Source organism: Lissotriton helveticus, chromosome 9, assembly GCF_964261635.1.
Source record: "Lissotriton helveticus chromosome 9, aLisHel1.1, whole genome shotgun sequence".
Taxonomy (NCBI): domain Eukaryota; kingdom Metazoa; phylum Chordata; class Amphibia; order Caudata; family Salamandridae; genus Lissotriton; species Lissotriton helveticus.
The window spans coordinates 178,945,011-178,960,385 of record NC_136070.1 but is presented as its reverse complement, the minus strand read 5'-3'; the positions used below and the strand labels follow the sequence as shown (position 1 = coordinate 178,960,385).

Here is a 15,375-nt window from a genome sequence, read left to right as displayed (position 1 = left end):
AGGAGAACACCTCATCAAACTGTGGATAAGTTGCTATAATGAGACACTTTAGGTTGAAACTCTGTACACATGTCTGCCATTGCTTACTGGGTCCCAGTTAGCCCAAATGCACATACCCGAGGATTGGAGTACAAAGACCACAATCGTAGATGTGGCAGTCCTGGCTGGGTGGGAGAACCTCTGCAACCTTTGAGTAAAAAACTGCAATGAAACAAACTATGTTTAAATTTAGACTAAAGTACGATGAGTGTTTGGGTAAAAAAACAAGAAAAGTAAAACGTTTTCTGGGAAGAAGAAAGACTACCTTTCCTTCAGTGGCTTTGTGCTCGCAAAACAGAATCTGCTATTGTTATTTGTAGGTGGAAGTAGGATATAGTATTTGTTTTTTTCTGTCAGGGAACTTATTAGTGAGCTCAATTGTGACACAGTGGATATTTAAATTGTCAATTATGCAACAATGGCACATTTAGTTAACTTATGCACAATACAGGAAAGGAACCTCGTGTTCCACTTACAAATTAACACACCCACTGATTCAACAATTAACCGTGAAAGGGTATATAAATGATTTGTATGTAAGACACTTGCACCCATCACTTTAATGAAAATACATGTAACACACAACCAGAATACACTTGGAGCAAGACCATATATTATACAGTGTATTCACATGAAGAAGGCAAGTTGCAGTCAGGTCCATAGATTCTTAATGTTCGTATGTAGGCTGCCTGCCTCCGATAGTCGAGGGTGTTCAAGCCAGAGTGATCGTTCTGCACTTGTCCATCCAGAACAGAGTATTAGGTCAAATTGGGACCCAGTTAGCAATGACAGATATTTGTATGGAGTTTAAACCTAGTTTGTCCCATTTCAGCTACTTGCCCAGTATTGATCACTGAACTGATGTATCTTTGTATATCTCCTGCAGTACACTCCATTTACATGGCAGTACCGTGCAGAGGTCTGACAAAATAAATATTTTCTATCTACTGCAAAAGTAAAATGACACGCAGTGTACTAGTGGGTGCCAAACAACCCACATATTCCCACTTTTAGCATTTCTTTTGCAGAAGCAGGAGATAGTTAATCTCTGGATGAATTGGATGGACGCATAACTACTGAATCATTTTCAGTATGGAGCTCTTTTTGCTTTTTCTTGAATATATCTATTGGTTTATTCTGATAGAATGTTTCAAAACATATTTAAAAACTGAGCTATTATTTTGATAGAAGAAGTAATCGATACCCTAGCTGTGCCAGAAAGACATCACATCTGAGTCCCTTAGTAGGCTCACATTTTTTAAAGAAATTGCCCATTCACTCTTTGTGTTTCAGTCTAAAATTAAACCTAGTTTGTTTCATTTGAGTTTTGTACTCAAAGGTTGCAGAGGTTCTCCCAAGGAACTAGGACTGCCACATCTACGGGTGTGGTCTTTGTAATCCAATCCTCAGGTATGTGTATTTGGTTTACTTGGGACCCAGTTAGCAATCACAGAAATTAGCATAGCGTTTCAACCTAAATTGTCTCATTACAGCTACTTGATCAACGTTTGCTGAGGTATTTCCATGCAACTCAGACTGTCACATTTATAGTTGTGGGTCCCTGTACCCCAAACCTCTGGAATGTTTATTTTGTCTCCCAGTGACCACTTTTTAGCAGTGACATCACAATTCATAGCTAATTACGTAAAACTGATATATGACCTGAACCTAGTTTGCGTCATTGCAGCTGCTTGTTTACAGTTTGCTGAGTTGCAGTTTTCCCACTAAAAACACTGACACAGCCACGGTTGAGGGTCTGGGTACTCCAATGCTCCGATATGTTATTTTGGTTTCCCTGTGACAATAACAGTATATAGCAAACTGTGGAAACGGATATATCGTTCTTTTACTTCTAGGTTGTCTCCTGTTCTTATCTTTGTCCTGATGATGACCCTGGTGTTAGTAATTGTGCCAAGGGGTCGAAACAGCAACACCAACATAGGTGGCCTAATTTTTAATTATTATTGAGGTCTTTGACACTCATAGTGTGGATGCAATATATAACAACATATCATCCCAATCAGTCACATGTACATATATTTGTGTTTAGAACAAGGGCACTTCCTAGCACATTATTCTCTTTTCACTGTACCTTCGCCTTGTAGGAGCACCTTGTGTTTTTTGCCTAATGTAAATAATGTGTCATATTGTTATGAACTGTCTCTGTACTACTTGATGAGGCTGGCAAAAATAAATGTATTTATTGTATAACGAAATAAACTTGTAGGAAGGTTTTTTTAATGATATTATTGCAGAGGAAGTCAAACGCTACACTTCCCCCATAAGGACCACTGTTTTAAACATAATTGTCTGGCCCTGGTCTCTGGGTTACTGGGTTGTCCTATTGTTTGAATATATTAAATATGATATTGGAAACATACTGAGTGAAACAAAACACAACACATTATAATAATGCAGTTAGTTTTATTGGCATCAATTCATGTCCTTAATAATGCACATGTTTTATGTTCTCACCATTTTTGTGTTAAAATGAAAAAAATCCTTTTACTTTCAATATTTGTTTTAACCTCCCAGTGACCCCTGCTCCAACCTTTAGGATTTCATGGGGCTTGCTGCAACGTATTCGACGTGGACACCCCAAATTTCAATGGATTTTACTTTTTCCAAAGGTTTCATTGGACTTTGATACTGAAAGTAAAATTTGTCATCAACATACACTTTATAAGAATCTTGCAGGCACTCAATGTCAATCTGAAAACAGAAAAAGGAGAACAGTATATTACTCAGCTGGTACAACCAGCACAAATTTCTGTTATTTTCACTTGGATACTCAGCCGTATCTACTGGTAAATAATCCAGACATGACCCCCACGTCCACTTTACTTCAACCCAGTCCTCAATACTGAGAATGCAGAAAGCAGATAACAAAATCATGAGAAAACATACATACGAAGCCAGTAAAAGTGAATTGGATAGTCTAGCACAGTTCAGAGAACTTTATTCTAATTCAAGATACATGCAATGTATAATGTGAAACAAATATGGGCCTAAGTGGAAGTTGCTACCAAACATCCGTTAGAGATGGACACTCCCTTAACTTCCACTGAGGAGGTTTCAATGTCCCTCCTTGAACAGCCCTAACTAGAAATGGAAGAGTCTTCTCAGAAGTAGCACATGCTGAAACCATTTCTGAACAGATTCAACCAGTAATCTGTTTACTTTCTCTCTGGGAGAAGAGTGTCCTGGCCAGAGGAAAATATGTCTATCCACAAAACCCCCACTGTCTCTTGATCTCCAGAATGGCCTTCAGGCTAAGACAGAAGTCTATTTAGGATATATACACCTGCCTCAGGGTCTTCCATTTATGACCGTGAGAGATCGGATGTTTTCATCAAAAAGAAAGACTAGTCTAGTTAACAAGTAATGTACCAGAAGAAGCAAAGACAAAGGCTCGGTGCACTCATTCTGTTGATGTATGAATTTGTCATGTTGTTGTTCATCTGAACTAGAAGGATTGGTCCCATGATCTAAGGAATGCTTTTCTCTCCACAGTGCACATAGGACTTTGCTATAGGCAGAGAACTACAGACCTAGGACTGAGGCAGTCCCCATTGCTACACCTCATCCCTTGCTGCAGGCATCCATTGTCGTGACCACAAGAATCAGAGGCCAAGGTTTGACCCTCCACCGACATGGGCTTTTACCAACAACCAGCAGTGCAATTATCAAGGAGGGCGTTACTGAAATGAAAAGATTGTAGTTCTGAGATGTGAGTTCTTAATTCTCCTTCATAGACTGGACTAGAAGCTAGAGATTGAATCTGAGCCGGAGCACCACAAAAAGACAGGCTGCCATATCTCTCTGAGAATGTAGCCATTGATGGACCAGATCTCTCCCCTGCTGCTAAAGAGCCCTCAGATGAACTCACCCTAGCAAATTTTCAATGCCCTGTAAATGAGACACAAATGTGGAATTGGTATCAGAGGGGTTCCAATGAACTGTTGATAGTGAACTAACATCTACTAGAATCCCATCCCATTAACACCGATGCCAGAGGAAATGTGCCTCTTGGAAAAGTTGATGAACAGGCAGCTACCTCAGATTAGTACACCTGCAGACCTCTGGAGGTTTGAGCTAAAAGAACATTGATATTCATCCAAGACTGAGGTTTTGGTGTTTGAGAACAATCCCTCATTCTGGACAGATAGTTGGTGGCCTGTCCAACTTGGTCCTCTAGCTAAACCAAAGTATAACACCAAAAACGTAGGAGTCATCTTTGATATGAAGCTGTCTTTTGAAGCGCAAACCCACTCAGTCACCTCAGCTTGCTTTTTAATCTTCAAAATTTTGAGGAAGAGTCTTCCTTCAGTACCTATGAATTTAAGAAAAACTGAGGTATCTTTGCTGATATCATCTAGATTAGACTACTGCAATGCCATTTTTACCAGCGCCCCCAAGTTCAGCATTCAAAAGCTGCAGACTGCTCAAAACACAGCAGCAAGAGTACTCCTAGGAATCTCTAAATTCGACTCTGCCTCCACAGCTTTATTCCATCTGCACTGTTTGCCGGTAGCCAAACGGGATCCAGTTTAAATCACTCTGAATTGCCTTTAAATCACTTAACAAATTGGGGCCAACACAGCTGGCAAATTTTCTTAAGCCATATATTTCAGCATGATCCCTTAGGTCAGCCGAACTTGGAAACCCAATTGTTCCTAGAGTTAGCAGGGCTAGGTGGGGTGGCAGGAGCTTCACTACTACAACAACTAAACTGTGGAACTCTTTGCCAACCTCGCTTAAAAAAGAGCCTAGCCTGTTAAAATTTAGAAAGGGCTTAAAAACATGGCGTTTTAAGGCATAATTCTCATATTTAGTCCAGTCTGATCTGTATGTGCTAAGGGCAGCGCCTAGACACCCTAGGGTATTTGTTGTGCTTTATAAATTCTTCATCATCATCATAGCTTGGAATCTTCCACTGCTTGGTTCACCATTTTCCCTTATATCTGACCAAAAAGTTCTACCCAAATAAAAGAAGCTTGAGTAACTAAATCGTCTCAGAATCCCCCGTTCCATGCTTTCATCCGGTTATTTCAGCAGCAAGCCACAGCTTCTACTGCAGTGAGCATCACCTCATCATCTGATGGCACCTCAGATGCCAGTTGAAGTTACTTCTCCATTAATTCTAAAATAGGACCACAATTGTTATCCTAGTACACATAAATGATTAGAGACTGGGAGTGTCAAAGAATAGATTGAGTAGTATCAGCTGAACCCCAGCTCTAACAAAAACATGGCTAAAGACGACGGAATCCACTTCAAACAATTCACAACCTTTTGTATCAATTGGATCAGACTCAGTAACACCCTCCAATGCCACACTGGGGAAAAAGCAGTTCGTTTACAGAAAAGCACTCTGCGCAGCCCATCAGGGCAGATACCTCCAGTCAGCCCTTTTGAACTACAAACAATTGGCTCTGTTTATTTCTCTACAATCATAGAACAAAAAAGCTTGATCAGGAGAGGGAGACCAGAATAATAGATAGGCTAGTAACACCTAAGGCATAAGCGCCCTCCTTAAGACACAGGTTGTCTTAAATGTGCACCAGCAGCTCTCTCCACACATTTTCCAAAGCCAAGTTGACTTTCACATTCCCTTCAACTTTATTAGTCAGTGGATCAACATCTCCCGCCCCTCTGAGGCATTAAGGGGAGAGTGGGTAAATGAGGGAAAGGAGACAAAACTGGTTAGAGATAATCAAAATCTGCCTGTGATCATCTGAAGGTGCTTGGACTGCGTGTTCCATTAGGGACTGAAGCTGCACTGAAGTGATAGAGAACAAATCAAAAGCCCCAGAAAGAAACAAAGGCAGAAAGCCTTCAATAGAGGGAATTATCTGTAACACCATAAGGAATACACAATGGGAAGAGCAAGAGCTTCTGTTCGAAAGCGCCCTCTTAGAGTAGCTGTGTTTGGAATAATTTACTACAGAATCCTCAGATGAGCCAGTGAAATGTTTGGAATTTAACCTGGAATAATCCATCTGATGCAACAGTAGGATGGCCTCTTTGAAAAACACCTGTGTGTATGTAAGTGGAAATCTGGAAACGACAGACACTGAGAAATCAGTCACACAGCAGAAAAGTGGAGTACAGCAAACAACACCAGAAGGAGAATAGACCTACTAAATACAAATCTGTGGCTCCAAATAAATGTAAATGTAAATGTCGAGGTATTTGTCAAATGTCAAGCGCACTGCCACCAAGCAGTTTCCTGGAGCTATTACTCATTCCGCTGTGGAACCCTTCCTGGCTTTCCCTGTGAAGGGTCCTCTCCTGGGCACCCCCAGGCATCCTAGCGCTGTTGGGGCCGGTGTGGAGGTTAAGCAAGATATTGCCCATGATTAGAATAGGCACCAAGGCCGGAATTGTCAGGCCCAAGGAAATTGAGCCCAAGACCCGCCGAGGCAGGAATTGAACCCTGGTCCCGGGCCAGAACTCTGCATCAGGGTCTGCCGCTCTAACCATTGAGCAACACTCATCCACTGAAAATGTCTGCACCCTCATCCAAGTAGTTCTGCTGCAGCTGAGACTTACCACAACACTGTTAATGCCATCTGTATCTTTGTAAAGACCTTCTCACACAGAGGGCACAGACACAAAAACAGGAGGTATGATTAGAAGTTCCCTTTTATTGCTGTGCTCTCTGTGGAGTGGAGTTAAATATATCTTTCTGCTTATTAACACACATGTACAAGATGCAGTAAACATTATCATTGATGAATATGGCAAGAAGAGTGGTTAAGGGGCCAATGTAGCTATTTATGAACAATTAATTTATTTTTTGCCAATAAACCCACCAACACCAAAACAGCCATAGTTACACATTGAACTACACGTGCTTCTGTACAGTAAGCCAAAACATAATGCTGCTATTCCAACAAACATTGTAAATTGTTAGTACGTTTAAAACATTGCATCAACTAACAGAAAGCCATGAAGCTCTTTACAAGGATACAGCTTTTTTAGGTTTCACCAGACAGCATTAGCTGTCTGTAGTTGAATTGTTTGTGTTTTTTTAGTGCAACAATAAATAGAATGGGATTTAGGTCAGCCCTTTGTCTATGATTGGGAAGTGTTATTGTCTATCTCATAACGATGTTACGGATTAGTTAACTTTTCTGTCTATTCTTGTTTTTGCCTCAACCTGGAGCATCACTTCTTTATCATAGTTCAATTGAGTTGTGTGCTTCACTGCCAGCACTAGGAAACTATTCCTTCATTTGCCTTCTAGTACGAAAGAACAAGACTTTCCTTTCTCTCACGCACGTGTCAATTCACCATCCCCCGACCCTCAACTTGCCTGTTGTTTCACTGGCCAACTTCACTCAATTGTTTTTTAATAACTATTTTTTTTTTTTGATTGTGTGACAACTTGACAGCTGAAAAATGCTACCATGTTGCTCGCTTTTTCACTTCCTAATTATTTGTTTATAATATTTTTTAAAAATATTTCTGCAAAGGCCTTCCAGTTGCACACCGCCACCAGGCTACTAGCTTGCTTTTCTTTGTGAAGGGGTGCATTCATACCTTTTTTAAATATACTATTCTAAAATGGTGATCGGCCATCTTGGAATATAATCGCAGTTAGAAAATGCCAAAATGGCTTGACTGTTTCCAGATGCATGCATACACATAATTCAGGGGCCATCTTTTAAAAAAATTATTAGGAAAGCTACTAAAAACTGGCTGCTCACGCATGTGCTTGTATCATCACATTGCACCAGCAGTCATCTTGGAATTCTTTTTTTCGTACAATAAAATAGGAACAATTCCTTCCATTGGAATGCACTGGTGGCTATTTTGGAATTGTGGTTTCTTTTGTCAGTCCTAATGAAAACACATATTTGCATAGGCAGTAGTTCGGGAATCACCTTTTAAAGGTAAGACCTATTTGCAGTGCCAAACCTTTATGTACCTTCTAAACACATACAATGTTTTTGCTTAAAGGTGGTTTTCATCTATGAGACAAAAACACTGGTATTTTTAATGCTGTATTTCGACCCCAATCCTTCCTGATCGGGTGCAATAAAGGCCGCTGGCACACTCTGCGAAATTGAGTAGATTTTGGTTGACTGGGCTGTTAGTCATGGTCAAGCAAAAGCCATGAACCCAGGCAGAATGTACCTCAAAAGTCACTAAATTAAACTTTGTTTAACCCTGGTTAGCTTGGCACAAAAAGCAGTCAGACTAATCTTAGAGGCAATGTGTAAAGTATTAATGCTGCTCACACACAGTAACAAAGTGAAATCTCGCCACAAGAAAAATCTCACACCAATTTGGAAAAAAAGATTAAATATTAAAATATTATTTGACACCAAAAGCCCACTCAGTAGAACTGGAGTTATGAACTTTTAAAGTTTTGAGTAAATTTTAGCTCCTAAAAGATCAAAGCGGGAACTGCGGACATCAGATCGCACAAGACTGGGTAAATGTAAAAAATATGGGCGAATGTGATAGAGCTGAGGTCGGATAAAAAAAGTGGGTTCACCCGGTCAGTGCTTACCTTCGGACTTAAAAGAATTTTCAAGAAAAATGTGCTGCTCAGGTAAAGTTCAGCAGGTCAAGGCTGCAGGCGGTGTCAGACGGGGGGCTCTGGGGTTGTAGTCGGGATGCTGCTAGAGAAGTCATTGTGAAAATTTCTCTGTTTGAGTGTAGTCACTTTTATGGAAGTCAAAAATCTCCAATGGGACGCAGCAGGAGGCTGTAGCCAGTGCAGTTCCAGGAGGCCGGGTACCCATTTGGAGGAGGACTGCTGAACAGCATTTGCTGCTCCAGAGAAGAATCTACTGGAAGCAGCTGCAAAGTCAGGCTGACCGACGATGCACCTTTGGCAAATTGACAAGCAGGTTAATCCTGGTTTTCACACAACTCTCAGAGCAGTTTTAGCTGACGAGTGGGTCTGAGGGCTCCATTGTTATACCTGGTGCCTCCTCAATAAGTTTCTAGAGGTTTTTCTTTGAAGTGCTTAAAATTTACTGACTCACTTGCAATGGTTCCAGGATGGCTGCAGGAACAATGCAGTCGTGACACGCCCTTTGTGTGAGGGTAGAGCACAGCCAATTCAGTTCCAAGTGGGGCTGTGTCCAGCTCTGCCCCCCCCCCCCATCCTGCTACAGATGGCTCAATCCGGCACGCCTAATCCCTCTATTGTGTGACTGTCAGGGAGGAATTCATAAAGTCTAACTGCCAGTTACACCCAGTCATGTGACCCATGGGAGGCTGCGGGCACCAAATGGCTAAGGGCAGGAAAATGGCTACTTTCTAAAAGTGACGTTCTCAAAATTGAAATTTAAAATCCAATTTTTCCATTAAACAGGGTTTATAATTGAGCATCCTAGGTTCAAAACATTACTAGCTTTCTGCTCCCAATTAGGAATTACAGCTTAATCTATGTAATAAGAAATCCCCAATTATATCCTATGGGAAGTGTAGATCTCATAGTAGTGAAAAATAAATTTAGGAGTTTTTCACTACCAGGACATGTATAAGTGTCCAGTCTTTTAATCACACAGCACCCTGACCATTTGGATGCTAGGGTCTACCTTAGGGGTAACCTATATGTAATAAATAGGGAGCTTATGGCTTGGCAAGTGGATTTAAATGCCATGTCAACATGACAGTTTACAACTGCATTCAGGCTGAAACGTATTGTAAGGTAAACAGTCCAGGAGACCAGGTAGGATAAATTGTAGAAGGTTTATTGGAGAGCCAAAGTAAGCAGTAATGATCCTGCCTCAGCAACCACCCTTGCTACAATAAACCGAATCTGGAACCACATTGATTCTACTATGTGATTCCAGGTTCCAACTCATCCCCACACGAGACAGAAGCAACAGTGAATATAACAAAACGGCAGGCTGGGACATGTATTAAAGTGCTACTTAAGTAAGTGGCACAATAAGTGCAGCAGGCCCACTAGTAGCCTTTCATTTACAGGCCCTGTGTATATGTTATATCACTCTACAAGGGACTTACAAGTAAATTAAATATGCCAATTAGGTATAAGCCAATGTAACCATGTTTAAGGAGAGTGAGCATAACCACTTTAGCACTTGTTAGAAGTAGTTATGAGAAATAATCATGGATGAATGGAGAATTGGTCTTAAAAAGCTCTTCTGAGGATGGAAATATAAATGACAAAATAGAGTAAAGTGCATAGTCATCACAAGGGCATTTTGGCAAAGGTGTACGCCAATTGACTTCCTTGGGGAAGGCACCTAATAAGTAAAGAAGGTTAAAAAGCAGCTTGGTAAGCAAAAACTTACTATTTGTATCAGAAATTGACATCAAATAAAATTCACATTCCAGCTATGTTTTAATAGCGTTATAGTTGACTCTACTACTTAGTTTATCAAAGTTTGCCTGGTGGAGCCTGCGCTGTCTTTCCCTAAATGCTGCTTTCACCACAGCCATTGCAGTAGGCCTAATATCTTTTGGGTTGGAGTACCGATCTACAAGACCCAGATCCGAAAGCCCCACGTTGAGCGGTCAACCTAATCCTATGCTGGGGACATGGCTTGGACAGCCATCATGGCAGCTGCAATCTAATAGAGCTCCGACCTGAACCCTATTGAGTTGCCTATAATCCGGATCGGTAGCTGCCATATTGCTTCCTCCTTTCACTGAACCAGCACTGTGACCATTGGGGCACCGCCCATGCACCCGAGACCCTCAGAGAAATGCCCGATCCTAGCCGGAGTGGCGGGGCCTGCAGCACTGCTGAGATGCAGGGGGTAGTGGCACATTGTCAGCAATATCACCACCTCATTGGGCCCTTGAATGACAGACAACCGCCCACCTGGATCTCTGCACCTGCGGCGTAGGTGAGGGGTCCCGGTGGACACGGGACTGGTGTGTCGATCCTGGCGGCAGTTGTGCTGCAGAGGTGAGAATAGGGCCTGTGAACCAGTGAGGCCTCCAGTCTCCTTTACCTTCTGCACTGGGGCATGCTGCAGGGAGGTAGCAGCGGCCCTACACACTTGCCCACAGCGGCTTCACCCCTGGGGCTAGGGATGCTGCTTCTGTGGTGCCGCGGCTCCTGCTGCCTGGGCCGGCTTGACTCTGCATGAGGCCCTGCTGCCGCTCTCTTTGCGGCTTTGCAGCGCTTGACTGGTACCCCGCCCAGGAGGTGGATGGCAGATCAGACCCACTGCAGTTCGAATAAAGGTGCGCAGGATGCCCAGCGGAAGTGGCCTGGGAGGCTTCCCCCTGACCCCCCCATGGCATCTGTGGATGGCGACCTGTGGGAGGGGAGCTGGGCCTTGCCGCTAGCCCTTTGACTTGTTTTGCTTCATGCTGTGCCTGGAACTGGGAGATGGATACTTGCCCTGCCCTGCTTTCTTCAGTCTCGTGGCATGAGGTGTGGACAATTTGGTACTCCTGATTACTTCGGCGGGGTACTTACCCGAGCCCCTCCTGTGCTGACCATCTGGTGTATGCCACTACCAGCTGATGTTGCTCAAGGCTCCCTCACACCTCACCGAGCTTCCAGATCTCTGCCTTGTGGTTCCCATCCTCGGCTGGGATCTGCCCTACCATGACTTTGGGTGTGAGAGTGTCCAAGTGGCCCTTTCTCCACTGCACTTCTGTACCTACCCTGAAGATCTGTTGGCTGCACTATACCCACCTACCATACCCCAGATCATTGTTCTGCCATGTGGTGAGCTTCACTCTTGCACCATTGTTGTTTTCCTGGGCCCTAGTGTCCTGCTCTAAGGTGGTGACCCCTGGTTTGCCTGCGGGGGCCCTGTGGAGATGCTTGAGCCCTGATCACCTTCAGCATCATCTGCTGCAGAGGAGAGTGGGCTTTCCACCCAGCGGACTGGATGCTCATGCTGCTGCATTTTTGTGGTAAGCGGCTGGTCCTTCTTCAGTGCGGAGTTCCGGCAATCCCACAGCGATGAGAAAAGATAGAGCTACTCAATCCGCTACATCACAAACTTGAATGGGCCAATACACTATTGGCCCCGCCAATAGTGGACCAGCAGGACAGCCCAGAGAGCACAAATCCACTTTTTCACCCAATTGCATCTCCTCTATCCTTCAAGCTATCCAAACCTCACAGGCTGCGGTGGAGATGAAAATTGGAGAGGTGCATATGGGCGTGGTATTACTACGTCAGGATCTACAGAATGACACTGCACTCATAACAGAAACTGAATCGAGCACAGTTGAAGATGACGTCTCCACTCTCAAGGTCCAGGTCTCGACCCTGCTCTCTCGGACAGTGGAGCTCCATCAATACGCAGAAGATGCAGAAAAATGCTTCTGACAAAAAACATGCGCCTAATCGGTGTACCGGAGGGAATGGAGGGCAAGCTTTGCCCTAGCAGCCGCGCAAAGATGAAAATCGCCTCCACGGCTCTTCAAGACTGGATGACCCTATCAGAGAATAGGCTGTGCCAAGATACATTTTGGTGCAACGGACTTCCTAGAAATCTTGACCTTTTTCATTTCTGTGCCACCCAGGTAAAATGTTTGCGTTTTAAAATTTTTTGGACCAATACTCTTTGCGAAGGACTTGCTGAGATTGGTACGTACATCGGTCTCCCCCATAAAAACATAAAAGTGGTCTAAAAGGCATTGCAAACCATTTGCTGTTCTTGAAATAAGCACAGCATTATCAGCATATAATAAAACAGGCAGGGCCATTGACTTCACATTTGGGAGATCTTTCCCAGCTCTGCACAGGCTCCGTTCAAGGTCATTAATGTAAATGAGAAACAATAAGGGGGCCATCAAGAATCATTGTCTGATTTCCATTGTGGATTTAATTTCAGGAGAGAGTTCACCGTCCGTACCAAACATGACCCTAATTAGACGATCCCAGTGCTTTGTAGCAGGCCAAATATGGCTGGGTCGATTCCCATCCTTGCCACTATCCCTCAGAGCTTAGATCCATTGACTGTGTCAAAGGCTGAAGAGAGGGCCTTAAATGCTAGGTGAATGGATCTTTTCTTCGCATTAACGTACTTGCCAATGACCAACTGGAGATTCAAGCATTGCTTGACTGTCCCCAGAACTGGCCGAAACCCGTAGTGGACTCTGGGTAAGGAGGCAGATTCCTCCAGCCAACTCTCCAGTTTGCGTGCTAAAATCCTGCCAATGGGCCTTGAGGGAGCTTGAGGGAGCTATCTAGGGAGCTATCTAGGAGAGAAATGGGCCAGTAGCAGCAGGGATCATGTCGGTCCCCTTTCTTGAAGATGGAGATTACAACCGCTATCTTCCATGTCTGCATAACATGCCCACAGACAGAAGCTTTAAAGCTGTCTGTCAGAATTGGGGCCCACTGCGCAGTGTTATCTAGAGGGACACTATCTGGGCGCTTTCCCCACTGCACTTTGCCTGAGGGCAATGATTACATCCTTGACTTCTATAGAGTCGGCAAGTTTGGAATGTAGCTCTGAATTTCCATAGACTATCACTTCTTCCTCCAGGGTAGGGACTCTATTATCTGGATTGAAAATACCATTGTAGTGTGCAACCAATGGCTCCACTGGGATGACCGTATCTATAGAAGGTTTCTCTTACCCTGAAAAGAGAGGGTTGTTAATAACCTTCCATAATAAGGCTAAGACCTTCAGAGTAGAGGCTCCTCCCTAGTTTCTTCCCTCAGAACTGATATCCTGGCCTCCAGGGTAGACTCTTCTAGCATTCACTATATCACTTTCTGAGTGTGGTCTAGTAGAGGAGGCCAGTTTCAGATTATTATGAATCAATGTGCAAGCAGTTCAAAATCAGCCTACAGGTGGGGGATTATTTGAGACTTTAGACTGCCACAACACCCAGTGCCCCACAGAACAAACAGACCTAAATACAGTAGTGATGTTTTCTGCTGTCCCCATCTCCCTTTTGTGTAATGAGAATGCCTCACTGTTCTCACTTACAAGCATACTCAGAAAGGTGTCCCTATCTACCCTCTCCCATTTTATCTGAATTTGCCCCATTTCATGAGTTAGAGAGGGGCAGGTTCTCCTGCTGTCTCTTTCGCCCCATGGGTGTATGGTCCAATGCTAAGGTAGTAGAGTTGTGGTCCCTAACACAAGAAATCGAAACATAATGGTCAAGTTTTAGCTTATCTAGGTCCTTTGATGGTACAAATAAGTCAATATCACTACCCTTTTGGGGACCAGTAAAAGTAGTGAAAGGGGGTGACCAGATCCTTGAATTCTTTAGTAAAGACCAGGGTTCTGAAGGTCAGCAATCTATTCAAGGCATTCCTAAAAGATATGTGCTGGAAATGCAAATACTCCTCCCACGTTGACGTTTACAGGCCACATAAGGAGTGATCAGCAGTCCCTCAGAACCACGCATTAAACCCCCCCCGCCCAGACAATCAGAGCCTCTTTGTTACAATTATCCAGAAAAGACACATGGTCGCTCTCTAAATCTTCTACTATGGAGGTTGGTCAATACTAACTCAAAACAGTATGGGGTCAACATTACAGTCAGCAGATAATTGGCCCTAATACAGATTGTACTCTGTTAATTTTACAGAGCAAAGAACTGCTAACCCCCCTTAGCTCTGCTTGCACGAGGTGGTGCAGCGGAGTTACATACTGTATGAAAGCCATTTATAACAAAATGCTCAGTTGCCCATGCCTCCTGCAATAGGACAATGTATGGTTTTTTAATGGTAGAGAGTCAGTCTGGGTTCCTGAGATTGGAATGGACACCAGCAATGTTCTATGATATAACTCTCAGCCCTTTCCATCATCGCCTCCCTGACACTATAAAGAGACCCGACCCAGCAGGTGGTGAGTTCCCCTCTTTGGCGATCCATTCTGCGATCCATTCTTCTCCACCTGTTCCAATAGATCATTTGGCATGCACCATTCCTTGTGAATGTGATCATAGTAATGGGCCACTGAACAAATAGGGGTAAAGAGTCAATCCAGCTCTTCCAAGGAACTGAGCGTCTAAAAAGAGTTTGTTGCCTCTACATTATAAATTGGGTTCCCAGTCCCCTGGTGCTGTTCGTTTATTTTCCTGTGCCTTGCAGCAAGGACCTCTGGCCTGTAAAGCTAACCTAAAGTTAAAACATGGATAGAGTTTTTGGACTGCTTGCTAGAGAGCCTTAACATCGATCTAGCTGTGTGGGGTGACTTTAAGTTAACCCCTCAGCCACTTCTGTTGCACTCGGACCCACCCAAGGGGACCTCTTGACCATTGTGACCTCCCTTGAAAGATCACACATCCCCTTCATGCCTGCTCCAAGGCGTTGGGTTACTTTATTTTTATGGGCTAGGGGATATTCTCTTTGGGTGGGCTTTAGGATTTGCACATTCTTCAGAACTATCACATAAGGGGTACATG

The 15,375-nt window shown here is 43.5% G+C and overlaps 1 protein-coding gene across 1 annotated transcript in view; it reads right to left on the bottom strand.

The window, feature by feature from the left end:
- Positions 1-2,443: 2,443 nt before the first annotated feature.
- The window catches only part of LOC144782681 (galectin-3-like), a 92,507-nt gene continuing 79,575 nt past the window's right edge, over positions 2,444-15,375 (bottom strand). The window contains exon 4 of the mRNA XM_078662020.1: positions 2,444-2,751. Coding sequence (XP_078518146.1) covers positions 2,593-2,751 — 159 coding nt within the window. The 3' untranslated portion in view covers positions 2,444-2,592. The remainder of the gene's footprint in view (positions 2,752-15,375) is intronic.